Source organism: Chenopodium album, chromosome 22 (assembly GCF_948465745.1).
Source record: "Chenopodium album chromosome 22, dcCheAlbu1.1, whole genome shotgun sequence".
Taxonomy (NCBI): domain Eukaryota; kingdom Viridiplantae; phylum Streptophyta; class Magnoliopsida; order Caryophyllales; family Amaranthaceae; genus Chenopodium; species Chenopodium album.
In genome coordinates, this window is record NC_137855.1 from 31,898,168 (window position 1) to 31,915,270 (window position 17,103).

Here is a 17,103-nt window from a genome sequence, read left to right on the forward strand (position 1 = left end):
GTCTCTGGCCCCCAGTTTCTTTCAATCCGAAATCAAATTCGCCAAATTTTTTTTTTGACAAATAGAACTAAGAAATAAACAAACACAGAAAAAGAAACAAACTAAAAAGACCAGAAAAGAAAATGTCGACATCGTGCCTGAATAGCCAGCCAATGAGCAGGAGTAACCCAGGACCGAGGACCTTCCGAAAATGGCACGCATGGAAACCATCTAGAACCTGCCTAATGTCATGAAGTAACCAGCAGCACTCGACATTATCAGATCTGGAACCACCCAGTAGGTAAACAAAGAAGAACAATTAGTGTAAACGGAGACACGCAGCAAGCCTCTAGTCAAAGCCGCGAGGAGGGCCCAGAAACAAGCTTGCAATTCTGCCTGGAGGGCTGAGGATGTTCGACAAGCACGGGAACCCCCACCTAAAACCACATCTGAACCCAAGTCCCGAAGGATCCAACCTGCACTGTTATCTTGTTTATCCCAAGCACCATAAAAAATCAAGCAAGTGTCCAACGATGAGTGAGCACACCCTTTAAGCCAGGAGAAATCACCCAAGGAAGAGAATGTTGTTGATACGAATGCCAAGAGGAAAAGGAAATGGCCTGTTTGCTACGCTGGTACCAATCCTCAGTTAAAATGGAAATGGTGGTTGGAGAATAGACTGCATTGCGAAAGACCAGATTGTTGCGAGTTAACCAAACTGCCCAAATAGACGAGAAGAAGAAAAGGAGAGCATCATGATTCCCTTTACCAACCAAATCAGAAACCATTCTCGTGAACCACTGTTCAAAAGGAGGAGAAGCAGGACGAAGATGATCAAAGCTCGGAGGGGCATCCAAAACAAACGGAGCAGTAAAGAAGCAATCACGAAATAAGTGTGATGGAGTTTCCGGCTGAGAGGGAACGGGAACACCTCTATTAGCTAGAGAATCAAACAAAGGAAGAGCACCATGAATTAACTTCCAAATAAAGAGCTTGAACTTCGGGAGAATCGGCAACCCCCAGAAGCGCTTCCACCACGTTGCAGATGCCGGTGCGCTAGGAATAGAAGCCAAAGAACAATGAACCAGCAATGCATAAGCCGATTTGGTCGAGAATTGACCATCCCGAATGAATTTCCAGTAAACAAAGTCGTCCATTGGACGCTGGGGGTGCTCCAAGGAAAGACTCCGGAGCGCTGAAGAGTTATCAAAGAACAGATGAATCCTAGAAGGATCCCACGCGTAAGTACGCAGATTAATGATGGAAGAAACATGAGTCGGAAGATCCGACTCAACCAAACCTGCTCTGAACCTCACTGGCCCCCAGGGGCCCAATCGTCCTCAAGCAGACGAACCTGCGAACCATTACCCACTTTCCAAGCCAACCTAGAGACCAAAGTGGACATCCCAGCCGAGAGACTACGAAAATCCCAAGAAGCACGAGGAATCGGACCTGTACCCAATGAGAAGAGCGAAGGATACTTAGCCGAAAGAACCCTAGATGCCAGAAGCTGAGGATGTTGCTGAAGACGCCAACACTGACGAGCCAATAAAGCCGAATTAAAATGCTCTATGCTGCGAAGACCCAGACCACCTAAACCTTTCGGAAGGTGTAACAAGGAAGCAGAAAGAAACGCCCACCCCTTGGAGGAAGCAGAGGACTTCCACCAAAATCGAGCCAAAAGCCTGTCAATACACTTCGTAATAGAAGAAGGAACACGGAAGACTGATAATACATGATTAAAAGATGCAATCAGAACAGAGTTGATGATAACCAACTTCGCCGCTGCCGAAAGCCGCAAAGAGGAGAAATCTGACAATCTTTGAGAAACCTTGTCGACCAGGAAACCAAAGTCAGAGACCTTATTGCGACCTAAGTCCACCGGGGTCCCCAAGTACGAACCAAGGTTGTTCGTATGATGAAGACGCAAGCTATTAGCCAAAAAAATCCTTATAGTCTGATGGAGTATTAGGGCTAAACTTAACAAATGACTTCTGCAAATTAATCATTTGACTAGACTTGTCACAGAAGTCTTTAAGAAGCTGCATCAAGTTATCGCAAGCAGAGGGATTCACCTCAAAGAAAAGGAGTAAGTCATCCGCAAAAAACAAATGGGAGATAGAGGTATTCGCCAAATTGTTATTATTATGGAATCAAAATCCATCGAAATCGAAAACAAAAGTTTATGAAATAATAGGGTAGAACTGTATGTATGAAATTATATATTGAATAATTGATATTTTAATATCATGAATCCTTCAACCAAATTGTTAGTTTGTCGTTGAATATCCATTACAAAATGAAGATACCGAATTGAACAAAATCAATTATTAAATTTAAAATAGCAGAAATGGGTCTACATTAACATGAATGGTTTATGGCTGAGTATGCATATTGATGAAAAAGAGGGAAATGCGTCGATTTGGATTGCAACGACTAAACTATAAATTCAATAGAGGGTTGCAGAAAGAAAGTAAGAAACTGTCCGTATTGTGTTTTGGGGAGAAGGGTGTTTTAGGTTTTTTAGAGGGGTGTGTAGGGTAAGTAAAAGTTGTATTTAGCAATCATGTTTTTTTTACTTTTTATGTTTTCCCTTTTTCTTACCTGAAAAAAAAAAAAAAAAAAAAAAAACCGATCGTTGAACCCAACACATGAATACGACCCAAACCCAAACCCAAACCCAAACCCAAATGACCTAATAAAACCCTAGCTAAACACATTGATAATTGTCAGCTGCCTCCTTCTTCCTCTCTTCACTCCACTTCCAGGGAAAACCAGAAAACCTTCGCACTTCGAAAATGGTAATCTCTCTCTCCTCTGTTTTCCATGGAAATTTAACTTCTTCTTATATTTTTACGAATTTGTAACAATCAAATCAAATAATTTGATTAATTAATTTGTTGAATGAACTTGATGTAGCCTTTCAAGAGGTACGTGGAGATCGGAAGAGTAGCTCTTGTCAACTACGGCAAAGAGTATGGTCGTCTTGTCGTCATTGTCGATGTTCTTGACCAGAACAGGGTATTTCCTTTTCCTTTTTTTTTTTTTTTTAATTTTCATTTCAATTGATATAAAAATTCAAATTTCATCTTCTATTATGCATTTCTGAACTGTTAGGTTATGATTGATTGCTTTGAATCGGTTTGATTTAGGGTTTATTTGCAGATTTTGAGTTGAAATTTGGTTAGGGTTTGTAAATTTATTGATGGGTGAATGAATTTGTTTCAATTCTGCTTCAATTAATTTGCCTGCATTTGTGTTTTTATGGTCGTTTGTGAATTGGAAATCAAGTTCAAATTTGCTTGTATTGTTTGCTTGTTTTCATGGAATTATGGACTTCTATCTTATGCATAATGAGTAAATTTGAGAACTTTATGTGTATTATGAAAGTATGTAGGCTTTTTCTCTTTGGCTGCGTTACTAGCTTTACTTCAGTATTTAACCTGGAGTTATCTGGGTTTTCGTTGTATCGTTATATGGATATAGACATTTCAATGGAACCTCTGATTGTTGAATGGTTTAGGATGTCACATGGACTTGTATCCAAATCCTATACCCGAATGCGAGTCTTTAGTTACATACAATCAGGTTATTCTTGATTGGAAACCTGTATGCTAGACATTTCTCAAAGTTAATATTGACTTTTTTGCTGTGCTCAATTGTAATATGTTAGTTTTGGTTGAGTGGAGTACTGTTTTGTTTGTATCTAATTGTCTATGGAAAATTGCATTTTAGGTTCTAGTTGATGCTCCCGATATGGTCAGGGGTCAAATGAACTTGAAGAGGCTCTCCTTGACTGATATTAAGGTTGAGATTGAGAAGTCACCAAAGAAGAAAGCTTTGGTTGAAGCTATGGAGGCTGCTGGTAGGGTTTCTTTTATCTTGTAATGGCCCTTTGCCACTTACGGTTTCTGCGTGCATTATGATTAAATTGCAATGATGGTGCAGATGTTAAGAACAAGTGGGAGAACAGTTCATGGGGTAGGAAGCTGATCGTCCAAAAGAGAAGAGCTGGTCTTAACGACTTTGACAGATTCAAGATCATGTTGGCCAAGATTAAGGTTTGTGTTTGTGTCAATGTCTTCACTTCTTTTGGTCCAAATTTCATTGTCCTTTTAATGCTGCTCTCAATGTTCAGTAGTATTTGTTCTTGAGGTTCCTAGTAAAACAATTTAATTTTGGGAGAAGATTTGTATGAAAGGAAACCTTTATAAAGGTGTTGAGCAGTATTGCCAAGGAACATTCTTATGTTTTCAGAGCATGTGAATTTTTTGATTTTATTGTTGTTTTCCTCTTATGCTTGTTATACGGTTTCTAGTTAAGGACTATGATTTTTTGGGGGCAGTTTTTTATGAAAAGAAAGCTTTAGACTTTGAGCAGTATTTATTCGTCAAGGAACATTCTTATGCTTTCAGAGCATGTGGAACTATTGATTCTAGCGTTGTTTTCCTCTTTTGTTTGTTGCTTCTGTTGAGCGCTTGGAGGATGTGTAGGTGCCTTGTTGCTCTAAATTGCACGTTTGCACCAATTACTTTTGCCAGATAGACATGCTATTTCTATAGTCATAAAGTATGCAATCGTCATGTTGTCTATTGACTATCATGGTGCTGATTTATCTCTCCTGTTTTGACTCTTGCAGAAAGCTGGTTCAGTGAGGCAGGAGCTTGCTAAGTTGAAGAAACAGGCTGCATAAGATGTTAGGATTCATGATTTTGTTGTCTCCAGTTAATGTGTTTGAAATTCAAGATTTAGCAAATTTTTGAGTGACTTCGTTTCTTGAAGTACAACGAAATAGCAAGGGAATTTTTATATATCTCCATCTTTGTGTTGGAACAACTACTTTGTGTCTGAGTAATGAATTTAGAAATCAGCAGGTTGAAGGTTTTTAGCTATTTATTGCTAGTGAACCTTTCAATTTCAATGTTTTTTCAAGTTTCAACTTCTATTACTCAACAATGTTTATCTTCCAACAATCGAAAAGTAGAAAAACATCTTATCTTCAATGTCTTCCAATTTTGCCATTAACTACATGAATTGTGTCACTTTCCTATACCAATCCTAAAACCAATCTTGCCAATTCCAGACCATGCCTTGCTGCATAGCTTCTGCGACATCCGCATCTGCACTATGATCACTGCAGCAGCTTCCAACAGTTCACCCTTCTGTCTTGCTAAGCTAATTGAACCCACACAGCCCCAGATACACCTTTCACAACATGTGCATCCAATTACCCGAGTAGATTTTGACGCATCCCACAAGAGGAGACAACAATACTTACTTTACACATCATGTGCATCCAATTACCCGAATAGATTGACGCATCCCACAAGAGGAGACAGCGGGCTGGGAGAGCAAAGATGGGAGAGTAGATGAAGGATTAAAAACCTTCATGGCTTCATGACAGAGTAATTTTACACCATTCTACAGCAACTATGGTCGGGTGGAGTTCATTTGTAAGCCACCTCCAACCCACAGGAACATTTATTTCATTAATGTCGGGTAGAAGGCCAAATTTCAGTATGTTTTAATACGAGGTATATGGCAAAACATTGCATCAGTTGCTTCATGATCAAGGACGTCAACCCACTAGTCACAATCTAGCTTTTCTTCAATAAGTCCAAGAACTCTTCATTTTTTTTTTTTTTTTAAATGGTAAGGAGAAGGACCCTGACTGAACCTCAACCCTCACGGTTTTTTTGGTCCGATATTTACGGGTCAGACACTTTGTGAGTGAGGGGGGGAAGGGTAAGGAATCCCCACTCTCAAAGTACTTCTAGTGGGGATTGAACCCCCAACCTCATGGTTGGAAGGTGCAATCTTTCCCACTAGACCAAGCTAAGCTTGGTAGTCCAAGAACTCTTCATGCATGCATCCTTGAGACATAAATATATTTCACATTTAACAATACAAATACCTTCACATAATAATGCCACATAATTCTTTTAAATAACAAACATGCTTAACCTTTATACGTACAATGTACTTTTTATACGTACAACGTTTAAGCCTTAAGTAATACATGAGAGCCCCAAAATCTTCAGCAAAATCAAGCAGCATGGTTATGTTATAAACATCAAAATAAGTAGCGACACCAAGTGCAACATTCGTGTAATGTGTAATGTTCTTTTTGAGGCACATCATAAACATGTGCATGAACTCTAAATAGAAAGTTTTTAAACTGTTATTATTATAACAATTGCACAAAATTAACACCTTTTACAGTTTAATGCAACTATAGAAATACTTAGATCATCATCTCTAATAAAATAGATGCATTTTTCTCTGATTGACTATAAGAGGACTCTATGCCATTGGGATATATTCTCTAATACATACTTCATCTGTTCTTTTTTACTTGACCTATTTCTTTTTTCACGCTTGCCAATGCAAATCATTAACAATCAATAACTTTAAGCATGTCAAGTAAAAAAGAACGGAGAAAGTAGTAGATTAAGACGTGAGTTAAATTAGTTAAGCGAGATTGAACATGAGCCCTCAAAAAATCTATTAAGCTTTGTTCATCTACTATTTAAATGTTACCGAACAACTTGTAAATGACTTGTTTTATTTAATTGAACAAAGTTCATATAGGATTAGATTGATAAATGTTCCATTTTATAAACAAGCGTCTCTCATAAACAAGATTCGTGCTTTTGACATATGAAAATCTTAAAATTAATCCACATGAGCTAAATTAACATCCTTGATTGAATTTCAAACATTTAAAAATTGCATTTTTTAGGGCTTTCGGGTATGCCACGTCGCATTCTCGATTATCCAGATGCTCTCGCAAAGACGATGTGCAGACCATTAGCGTTGGACATCAAGGCTCTGCCATATTTGTTTTTGCAACATGACAATCTCACTCGAATTACAAGGACCGATGGTATGTGCCCTTTATTCTTCCAAGCTTATTGGCGTATTGTTGGTTCGGCTGTCACAAATCTTGTGTTGGGTGTTCTAAATGGTGAGGTTATTTCGAGAGAACCTAATAAAACCTTTATTGTGTTGATTTCAAAGAAAAAAGAGACGGATATAATGACTGAATTCCGTTCGATTAGTTTGTGTATGTAATGTGGTGTATAAATTGATTAATAATATAAGGTGCTTGCTAATCGTTTGAAATTATTTATTTATAATATTAGGGTCTGTTCTGTTCACCTTATTTTCACTTATTTCAGGTGTAATAAGTTCAGATAAGTTCGTTTAAGTTCAGATTAGATTTAATCAGTTCTGATAAGGGTTACCCAAGTACAAATTACAACTAAAATAAGTTTTAATAAGTTCAGGTAAGTTCAGATAAGTGAAAATCAGGTGAATTGGTTCCACCCTTACTTCTCTGAACCAAAGTACATACCTTTACTCCAGGGAGATTAATTACAGACAACATTTTAGTGGCTTTTGAAGTGTTTCACCATATGAAAAATTCGACTAGTACAGGTGGTTCTTTGGCTCTAAAATTACACATGGCTAATGCATATGATAGAGTGGAGTTAGGTTTTTTGAGGCCTGTAATGGTAGGTGAAGATGGGATTTGCATAGATGTGAATTAATAGTTTTATGCATTGTATTTCTACAGTCTCGTTTTCAGATCTGATAAATGGTGCACCTTCGGGGGAGTTTACGCCTTATAGGGTTTGTGGCAAGGTGATCCTATATCCCCATATTTGTTCATTCTGTGAGCTAAGGCATTATCTGGTTTGTTATATAGAGCGGTGGAGAATGGTAGCTTGCATGATATTAGAGTGGCATAAATGAATCCTTCAATTTCACATTTGTTGTACTATTATAGATAGAGATCCTTCATACTTATGAGGCAGCGTCGGGGAAAATGGTGAATTTTAGTAAGACGACTATCTTTTAGTAAGGGAGTGCTGGAATTAAGGAGGGGGGAGCTGGCGAATTTATTAGGGGTGCAGCAGGAAGTATCTCAGACTCCCGACTGTTGTTGGGAGGTTGAAGAGGGTGCTTACTAAGGGTGTTCGTGAAATATTATGGAAGAGACAACAAGGGTGGAAGGGGAGAATGTTATCTAAGGTAGGTCGGGAGATTAAGGCTGTTGCTTAATCTATCCCAACCTACACCATGAGTGTGTTCAAATTTCCCTCTTCTTTTTATGATGAGTTGCGGTCTTTGTTGCCAAACTTGAAAAGGGAGCGAAAGATTCATTGGCTTGCTTGGAGGAAGTTGTGTGAGCCCAAAGGGGCAGGTGGTTTGGGTTTTTGAGATTTTAAGCTCTTTAATGCAGCGTTACTAGCAAAACAGGCTTGGATATGAGTGCTCCATATTTCAGGGAAGTGATTACTTAAACTTGGAGTTGGGTGCTAATCCGAGTTATTCATGGAGGGGAATATGGGGGGTGAGATGAGTGGTGCAAAGGGGGTATTCGGTGGAGAGTAGGTGATGGATGGGCTGCACATCTTAGTGTGGAGGACCCCGTGGATACCAAACAACTAATCTAGGATGGTTATTTCTCCATGTTATAGTCGAGGCGGGATATGAAAGTTTGTGACCTTATCCACCTTCCTACTGCATCATGGTCTGTCACGCACTCACGCTTATAAAGGATATTTTCCTTCCCTTTGAATGTGAAAGAATCCTTGCTATTCTGTTGAGCTTTAAGCTCCCTGATGATGAGTTTTGCTGGGATTTAGAAAAGAATGGAGAATACTCAGTTCGGTCAGCATATAGGGCGATCTTTGGGGAGTATGATGGGGAGCATGGTACTTCAGCTTCAAACTCAACGTCTATTGGAACAAAATTTGAAATGCTGTCACTTTGCCAAGATTGTATTTTATATTTTTATGTGTGGAGGGCGTGTAGGGGTGCTTTGCCAACATTGTGGCCTGGGGGCTTAGCAAATAATGAATTCATGGCAAAGAGAAAACCTGTAGCATTTGTTGGGTGGAAGCCGAGACTAAGCTAAATATTCTTCATGACTGTGACACTGTGTGATTGCTAGATTGATTTGGGATTGGTGCAATTTAAAGTTGGAGGATAATGGCTTTTGTACGGAGATAATTGATTGGATGCAAGTCTCTCTTGTTCGCATCCATATCGTGATGAGTATGGGCTGTTCTTTACTATCTGCCAGGCGATTTGGACAGAATTTCGAGGGTGAGGCGTGCAATCCCACACAATCAATTACAAAAAGAGGAGAAAGGGTAGGGTTTAGGTGGGGTTTCGACTCGACACATTAAAAATGGAAGCCACCAAGGGAGGGCATGCTCAAGCTTAATGTGGATGGAGGGTCTACTAAGGGGCTAGGGGCTTCTGCTGGAGCTGCTGTTCGGAGTGACAAATGGCAGTTGGTGTTGGTTAATTGTTTCGTGGAGGTTTGAGGAAAGGTGGGAACCAGTTATAGGAGAGGCAAAAGCAGTGCTTTTGGGGCTGCAAGTTGTTGTAAATGCGGGGTTCTCGTGGCTTATGGTGGAGAGTGATTGCCAAGGACTTTTGATCACAATCAAGTCTCAAAAAAGAGGTGGAAGTAGTCTTCATTTGATATTGGATGATATTTGATATTGCATATGTGTTCATAGTTTGTTTGAGTTTGTTTCGTTGAGCTTTGTTCGTAGGGAATGTAATAAAGTAGCTCATGAGCTTGCACATTGCTTGCCATGGGGTGTTAGTAGTAGAGTTTGGTTTTCGGATTTTCCGAGTTGTATTGTTTCTATTGTGGAACTTGAATCCCCTATGAATGAAAGCTAAGTGCCTTTAGGCCACGTTTCAAAAAAATATATAAAAAAAACTAGTATATATACCTTTGTTTGAGATTCAATTTGTTTGTTAAACGGGATCTCCAAACTTATTCAAGCTCGGCTAATTTCTTACAACGTAAATAAATTAGCGGAAACAAGCTCGGCTAATTCTTTCCTCATGCATAAAATGAGTAACAATTTTTTGTTCATTTATCAAACAAACAAACAAACAAACAAACAATTCTTTGTTTCTTTGCTCATTTGGCACTTAAGCAAACAATTTTTTGCTCATTTGATGTGAGCAACAATTCTTTGTTTCTTTGCTCATTTGGCACTTAAGCAAACAATTTTTTGCTCATTTGATGTGAGCAACAATTCTTTGTTCATTTATCAAATGAGCAACAATTCTCATACTTCTACCGTTCTTTAATTTTATTATTGCACCACTTGCCTTCAAATTTCACAAATATTGCACCATTTTCAATTAAAGAAACAAAATATGTGTGTTCACACTGTAAGTATCTAATATACCCTTATTTTTAACACTTGATTTTTTTACTTTATGTTTACACCACATGGCTTTTTTGTACTTTTACCCTTCTATCTCCTCATTTTTCCCACTACCAAAAATTGGAAAAATGTGTGCCCAACATGTATGGTGCACTAATAAAATACGGAGGAAGTATAAGAAAGCGTTCTCACATAAAAACCTATTCTCATCGAATAATCTCCTTAATGCAATACAATTAATCGATTATGATGAGTAAGTTGAACCTACAATCTGTTATACGGAGTATACTCAGGGACTGTTCTCTTCATCTTCAGTTCAGTTCAGTTCCAATTAGTTCAGTTCAGTTCAGTTCTTATCTTAATTTCCTTCTCTCATAAAATATAGGAAATTTTGTCAGAAACCACCCGTTAAAAACATTTTTTTGTCAAAAACCACCCGAAAATTTTTTTGTTGTCTAGAACCACCCAATTTTAAAAATTAGTTGTCAAACGCCACTAGAGTCTATTTTCCGACATTGACTCAGAATTCCAGCGTTGACTCCAACCAAGAAAATAAAAAAAAAGCCCCGCACCACCGCTCTCCCACCGCCACTACGCTTAACCAATACATTTGCCTTAACCCACCAATCGCACCACCTTAAACCACCCACCAGACTCACCTAACCCTAACTCGCCACCTTAACCCACCCCTCCCGAACCCACCCACCACCTTTACCCTCCTAACCCTAACCAACCCACCACCTTAACCCACCTAACCCGAACCCACCCACCAGAACCACCACCTTAACCCACCTAACCAGAACCATCACCTTAACCAACGTAACCTTAACCCAATCCGAACCCATCCACCCTAACCAAGATCTATCACCTAAACCCACACAAACAAAACCCATAACTATCATCCTAACCCTACCTATTCCGACCAACTACCCACCAAAAACCACCCACCACAACCGCCCAAAACCACAACCACAACCCAAAACTTAACAGAAACTTTTTTTTAAAGAAAAATTAAAAACAAGAAAACATACCTATAATCGAATTTGGCTTTGAATGTCACCTCGAATTTGGTTTAATATGGTCAAATTCGACCATGAAAACTCTAGATCTAGAGTTTTCATGGTCGAATTTGACCTAAATAACTATCAATTTCGTGTCGACCACCGTACCTCCACGCGACGCCGGCGAGAAAGAGGACCGAATTGGCGTTATGACCCAACCCCTTTGCCAGCAACAAAGAAAAGAGAAAAGAGAAAGGGAGGGAGAAGAGGAAAGAGAAGAGAAAAAGAGAAGGAGAAGAGGAAAGAAAAGAGAGAAAGAAGAAGGAGAAGAGCAGCAGATAATGAAGAAGAGGAAAGAGATATGGAAGGAGAAGAGAAAAGAAGGAGACCAGCAGATTCGAAGGAGAAGAGGAGAGAAGAAAGACAGGGGAAATAGAAGTCTAGAAGGGGGGAATTGGGGAAGGGTCAACGCCGAAATTCTGAGTCAATGTCGGAAAATAGACTCTAGTGGCGTTTGACAACTAATTTTTAAAATTGGGTGGTTCCAGACAACAAAAATTTTTTCGGGTGGTTTTTGACAAAAAAGTGTTTTTAACGGGTGGTTTCTGACAAAATTTCCTAAAATATAATATTCAGTTCAGCACCAATTTAGTTCAGTTTAGTTCAGTTCAACTCAATTCAGTCAATGAGAATATGCCCTTACTCTCAATTATATACAAATTCAATCATAATTAAGAAAAAACAACCATCATAATTAATATTGAGTATAGTTATATATTATGAGTACTAATTAATTTAATATTTCGGTTTGTATCAACGTAGTATTAAATTTGTAGTTTTATGTTAGCTAATAGCTAATGACGAATTGGCGATGTCGTTGGAGGCTTTTATGCATGCCACGTTGTCACCACAAGGCGGCAATCTATATCCTTTATTACAAATTTAAATTAAAATAAAAATAAATTATAATTATAATTGTTTTACAAGACCAAGCTTCCCTGTCCAGAATTAAATATTTGAATCTAATTCAAAATAAATAAATAAATACTGTAATAAATAAAAGTAATCGTATTAATAAAAATAAAATTAAAAAAGACTCCAGAAAATGTCGTTAATGAATTTGAAATAGTTTGCTTCTGTAAACGTTAAACCGGCCTCTTTCTGGGCCCTATCGCCAGAACATCATACATAATCATATTTTTATTCTTCAGAATAATCCAAAAACCCAGATTTCTCTTTCATTTCTTCATCAATTCTATTTTCATTTTCTCTCTTCTTGAGTTCTTTCTTACTTACTCTCGAATCCTTTGTAAGTTTCCATTTATTTAATCAACTTTTTATTTGTTGTTTGATCTTTGTTTGATTAACTAGCTTATCTTAATTTCTTCTAGGTTTTGAGTTAATTTTGCTGTTTTTTCTGTTGATTTTTGATTATTTGTCCTAATTTATGGATTTTGTTCTTGTTATTCATTATTTAATTTTGATTAATTTGTTAATTTCTTTCTTAATTTGCTCTTTGGATTGATTTTAGTTGCTGGTATGTAAAGATTATCTTGCTTTCTTGAAATTTTTGCTCAAATGTTGCCTATTTCGCCGCATTTTTTGGTTAGGGTTTAAGTGAATATGCAATGATTTAATTAAGGTTTTACATTACTGTTCGAGGTTGTATTCTGTACCTGTTGATTTCCATGTTGGTGTAGCTTTCATAGTTTCTTAATGATTCATAAACAAGAACATTAGTCTACTTATATCGAGGCAATTACCGGGTTAATTCACCTAAATTGTGGTTAAAATGAGAAAACCTAGTTGGAGACGGCCATATCTTGACACATTTATGATGTATATTTGATGATTTTGACAAGTTGTGAGCATATGAATGTAGCAGAATTTACAAGTTGAATCAGAATTAGAATACAAATGTACGAGTCTAGTTACCCTTTTCGTTGCAAATATCTATCGTTTTTCTAGCTTAAGTGCTTAAATAGTCCACTATTCTAATGTAGGCAATATTACACCATTTCCTTATTGTTTTCTTTTAAGAATGATGGGAATCTCTAGATTTTGGAGTTTGATTGCCTCAGAATATACTATAGAAATGCGGTATACTGAATTATTTTCCTTTTTCCCTCTACACTATAATGGTATAACAGAATTTAGTTACTCCGTATCTGGTATTTATTCTTTGCTATATTTCCCCTTATGTTAATTGTATGTAATTTTGTGTTTACATCTGGAATTTTTGTGAGTTGTAAACAATTGTTTGGATTTTCAATTGCAAATTTTATATTAGAGATTCAAGAGCTGTTGCATTATAGACAGTCTCATTTTTTACCGTGGAGATTCGTGAAGCATTTGCATGCTATGCTAATGTAGTTTGTTCTAACTTCTTGACAATTGACCAGCATTAATTTGCATCTGTTTACTGTGTTTAGTTTGTTCTGCTTCTGCTTGTTAGGCATAAATAGCATATGGGGTTGAATGGTTTTATTTAGTTTTTTTTGTTTCTGTAACTAGTCATAAAGCTAAGGGGCTATATGGATTTGGTTTCTTTTCCCTATCTTGAGACCCAAATAAGGATACAAGATAGAATCATAATTAGTAAAAGTTCAAGTGATGTATTCCATAGTCATATTACCCTTAGAAGTAAAAAATATTATCACTGTTTTCTGTCCTGCAATTGAACCAAATCCTGCATATTATTTGATTCCCTCCTTGTATGATTTATTTTCTTTCTGCCTCCAACTATTGAGCTAAACGTACTCTTACAGAGACTTCTTTGCTAGTGAGAAAAGAGAAAGGATGAGTGGGAGCGAGCCAACTCGAGTGCTGATAGGGGTGAACCAATCCAGCATTAAAGGCTATCCTCATGCCTCCATTAGCTCCAAAGGTGCTTTTGAATGGACTCTCCAAAAGATCGTGCGAGACAATATTCCTGGCTTCAAGCTCCTCTTTCTCCATGTGCAAGTCCCTGATGAAGATGGTACTCTCTTTCTCTCATACTCCTAAATATTTGTTTCTTATTGTATCTGATTACTGATTTATCTAATTAAGATGTTTCAAAGGTGTTGTAGACTTGTTGCGCATTTTAGGGGCAAATTTTATGTATTTAATCATACTTTTGTTCTTCTGGCTATAATTTTTTTTTTTTTGGGCATTTTGTATATGACCTACATTACAAATCATATACTGACCTATGTTTTAGCTTAAGGGCGTTAAGGCTGCCTTTATTTGAAGCATTTAATGATATGTTTGCAGTTCTATACTTCTATCTGTATCGTTTGGATTATCTGTATTGTTTGGATTATCATATGTACATTGGGACACAAGAAATATTTTGACAATTTACAAATATGCTTTGTCATCAATTTGTGCTTTCACTTTTCTTCTATCACGCACAACTTATGAAGTTATATTGTAAGCTTTCTATTACTCATCCCCTCTGCACAGTATATTATCTGCACCACCTAATTTATGATGTCCAAAGGACACACATCACCTCTTCCTTTTTGATTCTGATTTTGGTATGAAATTTTTATCATCACACGAAGGGGGGTGGTGACTTTGGGATGTTTTGCACATGGCTTTTCTTTTGAAACTACATTCATTATGAAAACAAGTGGCACCATTGACCATTGAGAGTGTATCAGCAAATAATAATTTATATGCATGCACAGTTTTTTAACCTAATCTATTCCCTAATGTCTATGCAAAGATATATTTTTTTAATTTTTTATTTATTCTTTCTGCTTGGTATAAATATTTAGGTTGCTTCTTCATCTTCTTTAGATAATTTAATACCTATGATGAATTTTGAAGGAATATCCCATATTTTTTTTTTTTTTTGACATTGTGTTCTTTTTAGGATTTGATGATATGGATAGCATATTTGCATCACCTGATGATTTCAAAAGCATGAAAGCCAAAGAAAAGAATAAAGGACTTCATCTCTTGGAGTACTTTGTTCAAAGATGTCATGAAATAGGGGTAAAGTGAAATCTTTTCAACCTCTGAACTCATCATCCTTACATGATTTTTTGGTTTCTTTGAGTAGGCTTGCTGATATTTGGGCAATTCTTTTGGTTTATCATTCTTTTAATATATGCTTTTGTTGGCTTTCAAATGATTCTTGCAGATTGCTTGTGAAGCTTGGATTCGGAAGGGTGATCCACAAGAAACTGTTTGCCATGAGGTGAAGCGGGTTCAGCCTGATTTCCTTGTTGTGGGATGCAGGGGACTTGGACCTTTCCAGAGGTATGCTAGACTCTCTGGGGTTCTTTTTTCTTGATTTTCTCCTTCGTTCTAATATTTACTGTGGATTTTGCTTTTCAGTCTTATTATAATTTAAGGGTAGAATTATTCACTACTCTACATCTGAAATTTTCAATGCTTTCATAAATTTTTTTTTAGGTCATAAGTATTGACCCCTTCACACCAAACTGAGCCATCATTTGCAGAAAACTGCCTTCTTTTCAAGCCTTGATCCCTAGATGCACCACATTCATAATTTCATTTACTGCAGTGCTACTAGCCATTGATTGTTTAACATTTGCAGCGGCTTTATTATTGGCTACCCAGTGCTACATGGACCAAAATATCTTCCCTAAGTCTTTATCAAAGTAAAATCATCTCCACTCCAAAATTATTTTGTTCAATCTGGCCTTTGTACTGTAGGAGAGCACATACATGATTTGGCAGTTGCTTCAGATTGTCTGGCTAATGCTTTGTTGTTTTGTTTTTATCCCTTTCCTTACTTGTGCTTGGTGGACCTAGTTGGGTGACAACATGATGAGGGGTTGGATTTCTTGACTGAATTGCTGGACCAAGAATTAGAGGGAGAGAAGCTTATCTTGGGTTGGGGGCTTTTTTTTTTTTTTTTTTTTTTTTTTGACTAAAACTCTTTTTCGGTTCTATCATACTAATTTGCAACGTAGTTCGTAGTACAAATTTCCCACTTTTAAACAGTGACAGATATTTTGGAATGGACACATGGAGTAGTCATTAAAATTCATAATCTGTTGTAGTCTGGGCTAATCAAATTCCAGATAGTAGTTTTTCTTAATCTCTTTCTACTTTGAAAGTATGAAGACGTGGTTTTGACTGTTTGCTATGCAGGGTATTTGTGGGTACTGTCAGTGAGTTTTGTGTCAAGCATGCTGAATGCCCTGTCATTACAATCAAACGGAGTGCAGAGGAGACTCCTCAAGACCCTGTAGATGATTAAATGTTGGTGTTGTGGCTGAACCATGGTGCTTTGTATATAGACCTGATTTTAAGATTTTGAATGTTGTGTAAATTTGAATTCGAGTGAAAATTGGGGGCTTAAGACTTGTTTTTTAATGACAATGAATTGAATACGATGCGTTGTGGTGATCTCTTGCAGAGTCTGCTTTAAGGTCTTCATACTGTACAATATTTGTATAAGTTCTATATTGTATACTGTATGTTTTCCCTGCAGGGCCTAATAACTTTAGGCTTATTAGTCTTTGTAGTACATGCAACTATGCAAGTCTAGGCGTCTAGCCCGATGGGCGGTGGGAGATGAACTTTTGTGACCTTGACGTTGCAATTGCAAATACCCTCTAGCAGGTTGGCATTGTTGGGGAAGTGTATCGCTATTTCCTCGCATGCTTGGGGCATTTTTTTTATTGTAACTTGCAAGTGTTAAGGAAAAAAAAAAAAAATTAGGAGGCACTTTTTATGTGGAAATTCTTGATAAAAATAAAGGAAGGTAATTAAAAATTTAAATTATGGTATGTTTTTACAAAAAAAAAAAAAAGTTTTTTTTTCTTCCATAGTAACCCTCCTGATTTCACTTAATTACGTTGTACCCTCCATATGGCGAATTCCACACTGTAACTCGCAAGTACGTTTAATAATCATGTACATCTGTGTCTTCAAAACTTAAATTTTCTCAT

The 17,103-nt window shown here is 37.2% G+C and overlaps 2 protein-coding genes across 3 annotated transcripts; both read left to right on the forward strand.

The window, feature by feature from the left end:
• Positions 1-2,641: 2,641 nt before the first annotated feature.
• On the forward strand, positions 2,642-4,875 carry LOC145604646 (large ribosomal subunit protein eL14y-like). Its single transcript, XM_081660551.1, has 5 exons — positions 2,642-2,780; positions 2,899-3,000; positions 3,715-3,844; positions 3,928-4,040; positions 4,619-4,875. The coding sequence occupies exons 1-5, from the start codon at positions 2,778-2,780 to the stop codon at positions 4,670-4,672; spliced, it is 402 nt and encodes a 133-aa protein (XP_081516677.1). The 5' UTR covers positions 2,642-2,777; the 3' UTR covers positions 4,673-4,875.
• A 7,464-nt stretch (positions 4,876-12,339) lies between these two features.
• Positions 12,340-16,567, forward strand: LOC145604806 (universal stress protein A-like protein). 2 transcript variants are annotated; one of them, XM_081660762.1, is made up of 5 exons: positions 12,340-12,497; positions 13,957-14,168; positions 15,051-15,172; positions 15,321-15,439; positions 16,301-16,567. In XM_081660762.1, the coding sequence occupies exons 2-5, from the start codon at positions 13,988-13,990 to the stop codon at positions 16,407-16,409; spliced, it is 531 nt and encodes a 176-aa protein (XP_081516888.1). In that variant the 5' UTR covers positions 12,340-12,497; positions 13,957-13,987; the 3' UTR covers positions 16,410-16,567. The 2 variants fall into 2 exon arrangements, with proteins under 2 accessions (XP_081516888.1, XP_081516889.1); XM_081660763.1 differs by having other exon boundaries at positions 12,351-12,497; positions 13,972-14,168.
• Positions 16,568-17,103: the final 536 nt, after the last annotated feature.

Bases quoted from the DNA above. Each gene is read 5' to 3' on its own strand.
- LOC145604646 (XM_081660551.1), top strand. The intron at 3,845-3,927 runs GTAGGGTTTCTT...ATGATGGTGCAG, and splicing joins TGAAGCTATGGAGGCTGCTG to ATGTTAAGAACAAGTGGGAG. The intron at 4,041-4,618 runs GTTTGTGTTTGT...TGACTCTTGCAG, and splicing joins TCATGTTGGCCAAGATTAAG to AAAGCTGGTTCAGTGAGGCA.
- LOC145604806 (XM_081660762.1), top strand. From the start codon at position 13,988: ATGAGTGGGAGCGAGCCAACTCGAGTGCTGATAGGGGTGAACCAATCC. The intron at 15,173-15,320 runs GTAAAGTGAAAT...TGATTCTTGCAG, and splicing joins AAAGATGTCATGAAATAGGG to ATTGCTTGTGAAGCTTGGAT. The intron at 15,440-16,300 runs GTATGCTAGACT...TTTGCTATGCAG, and splicing joins GGACTTGGACCTTTCCAGAG to GGTATTTGTGGGTACTGTCA.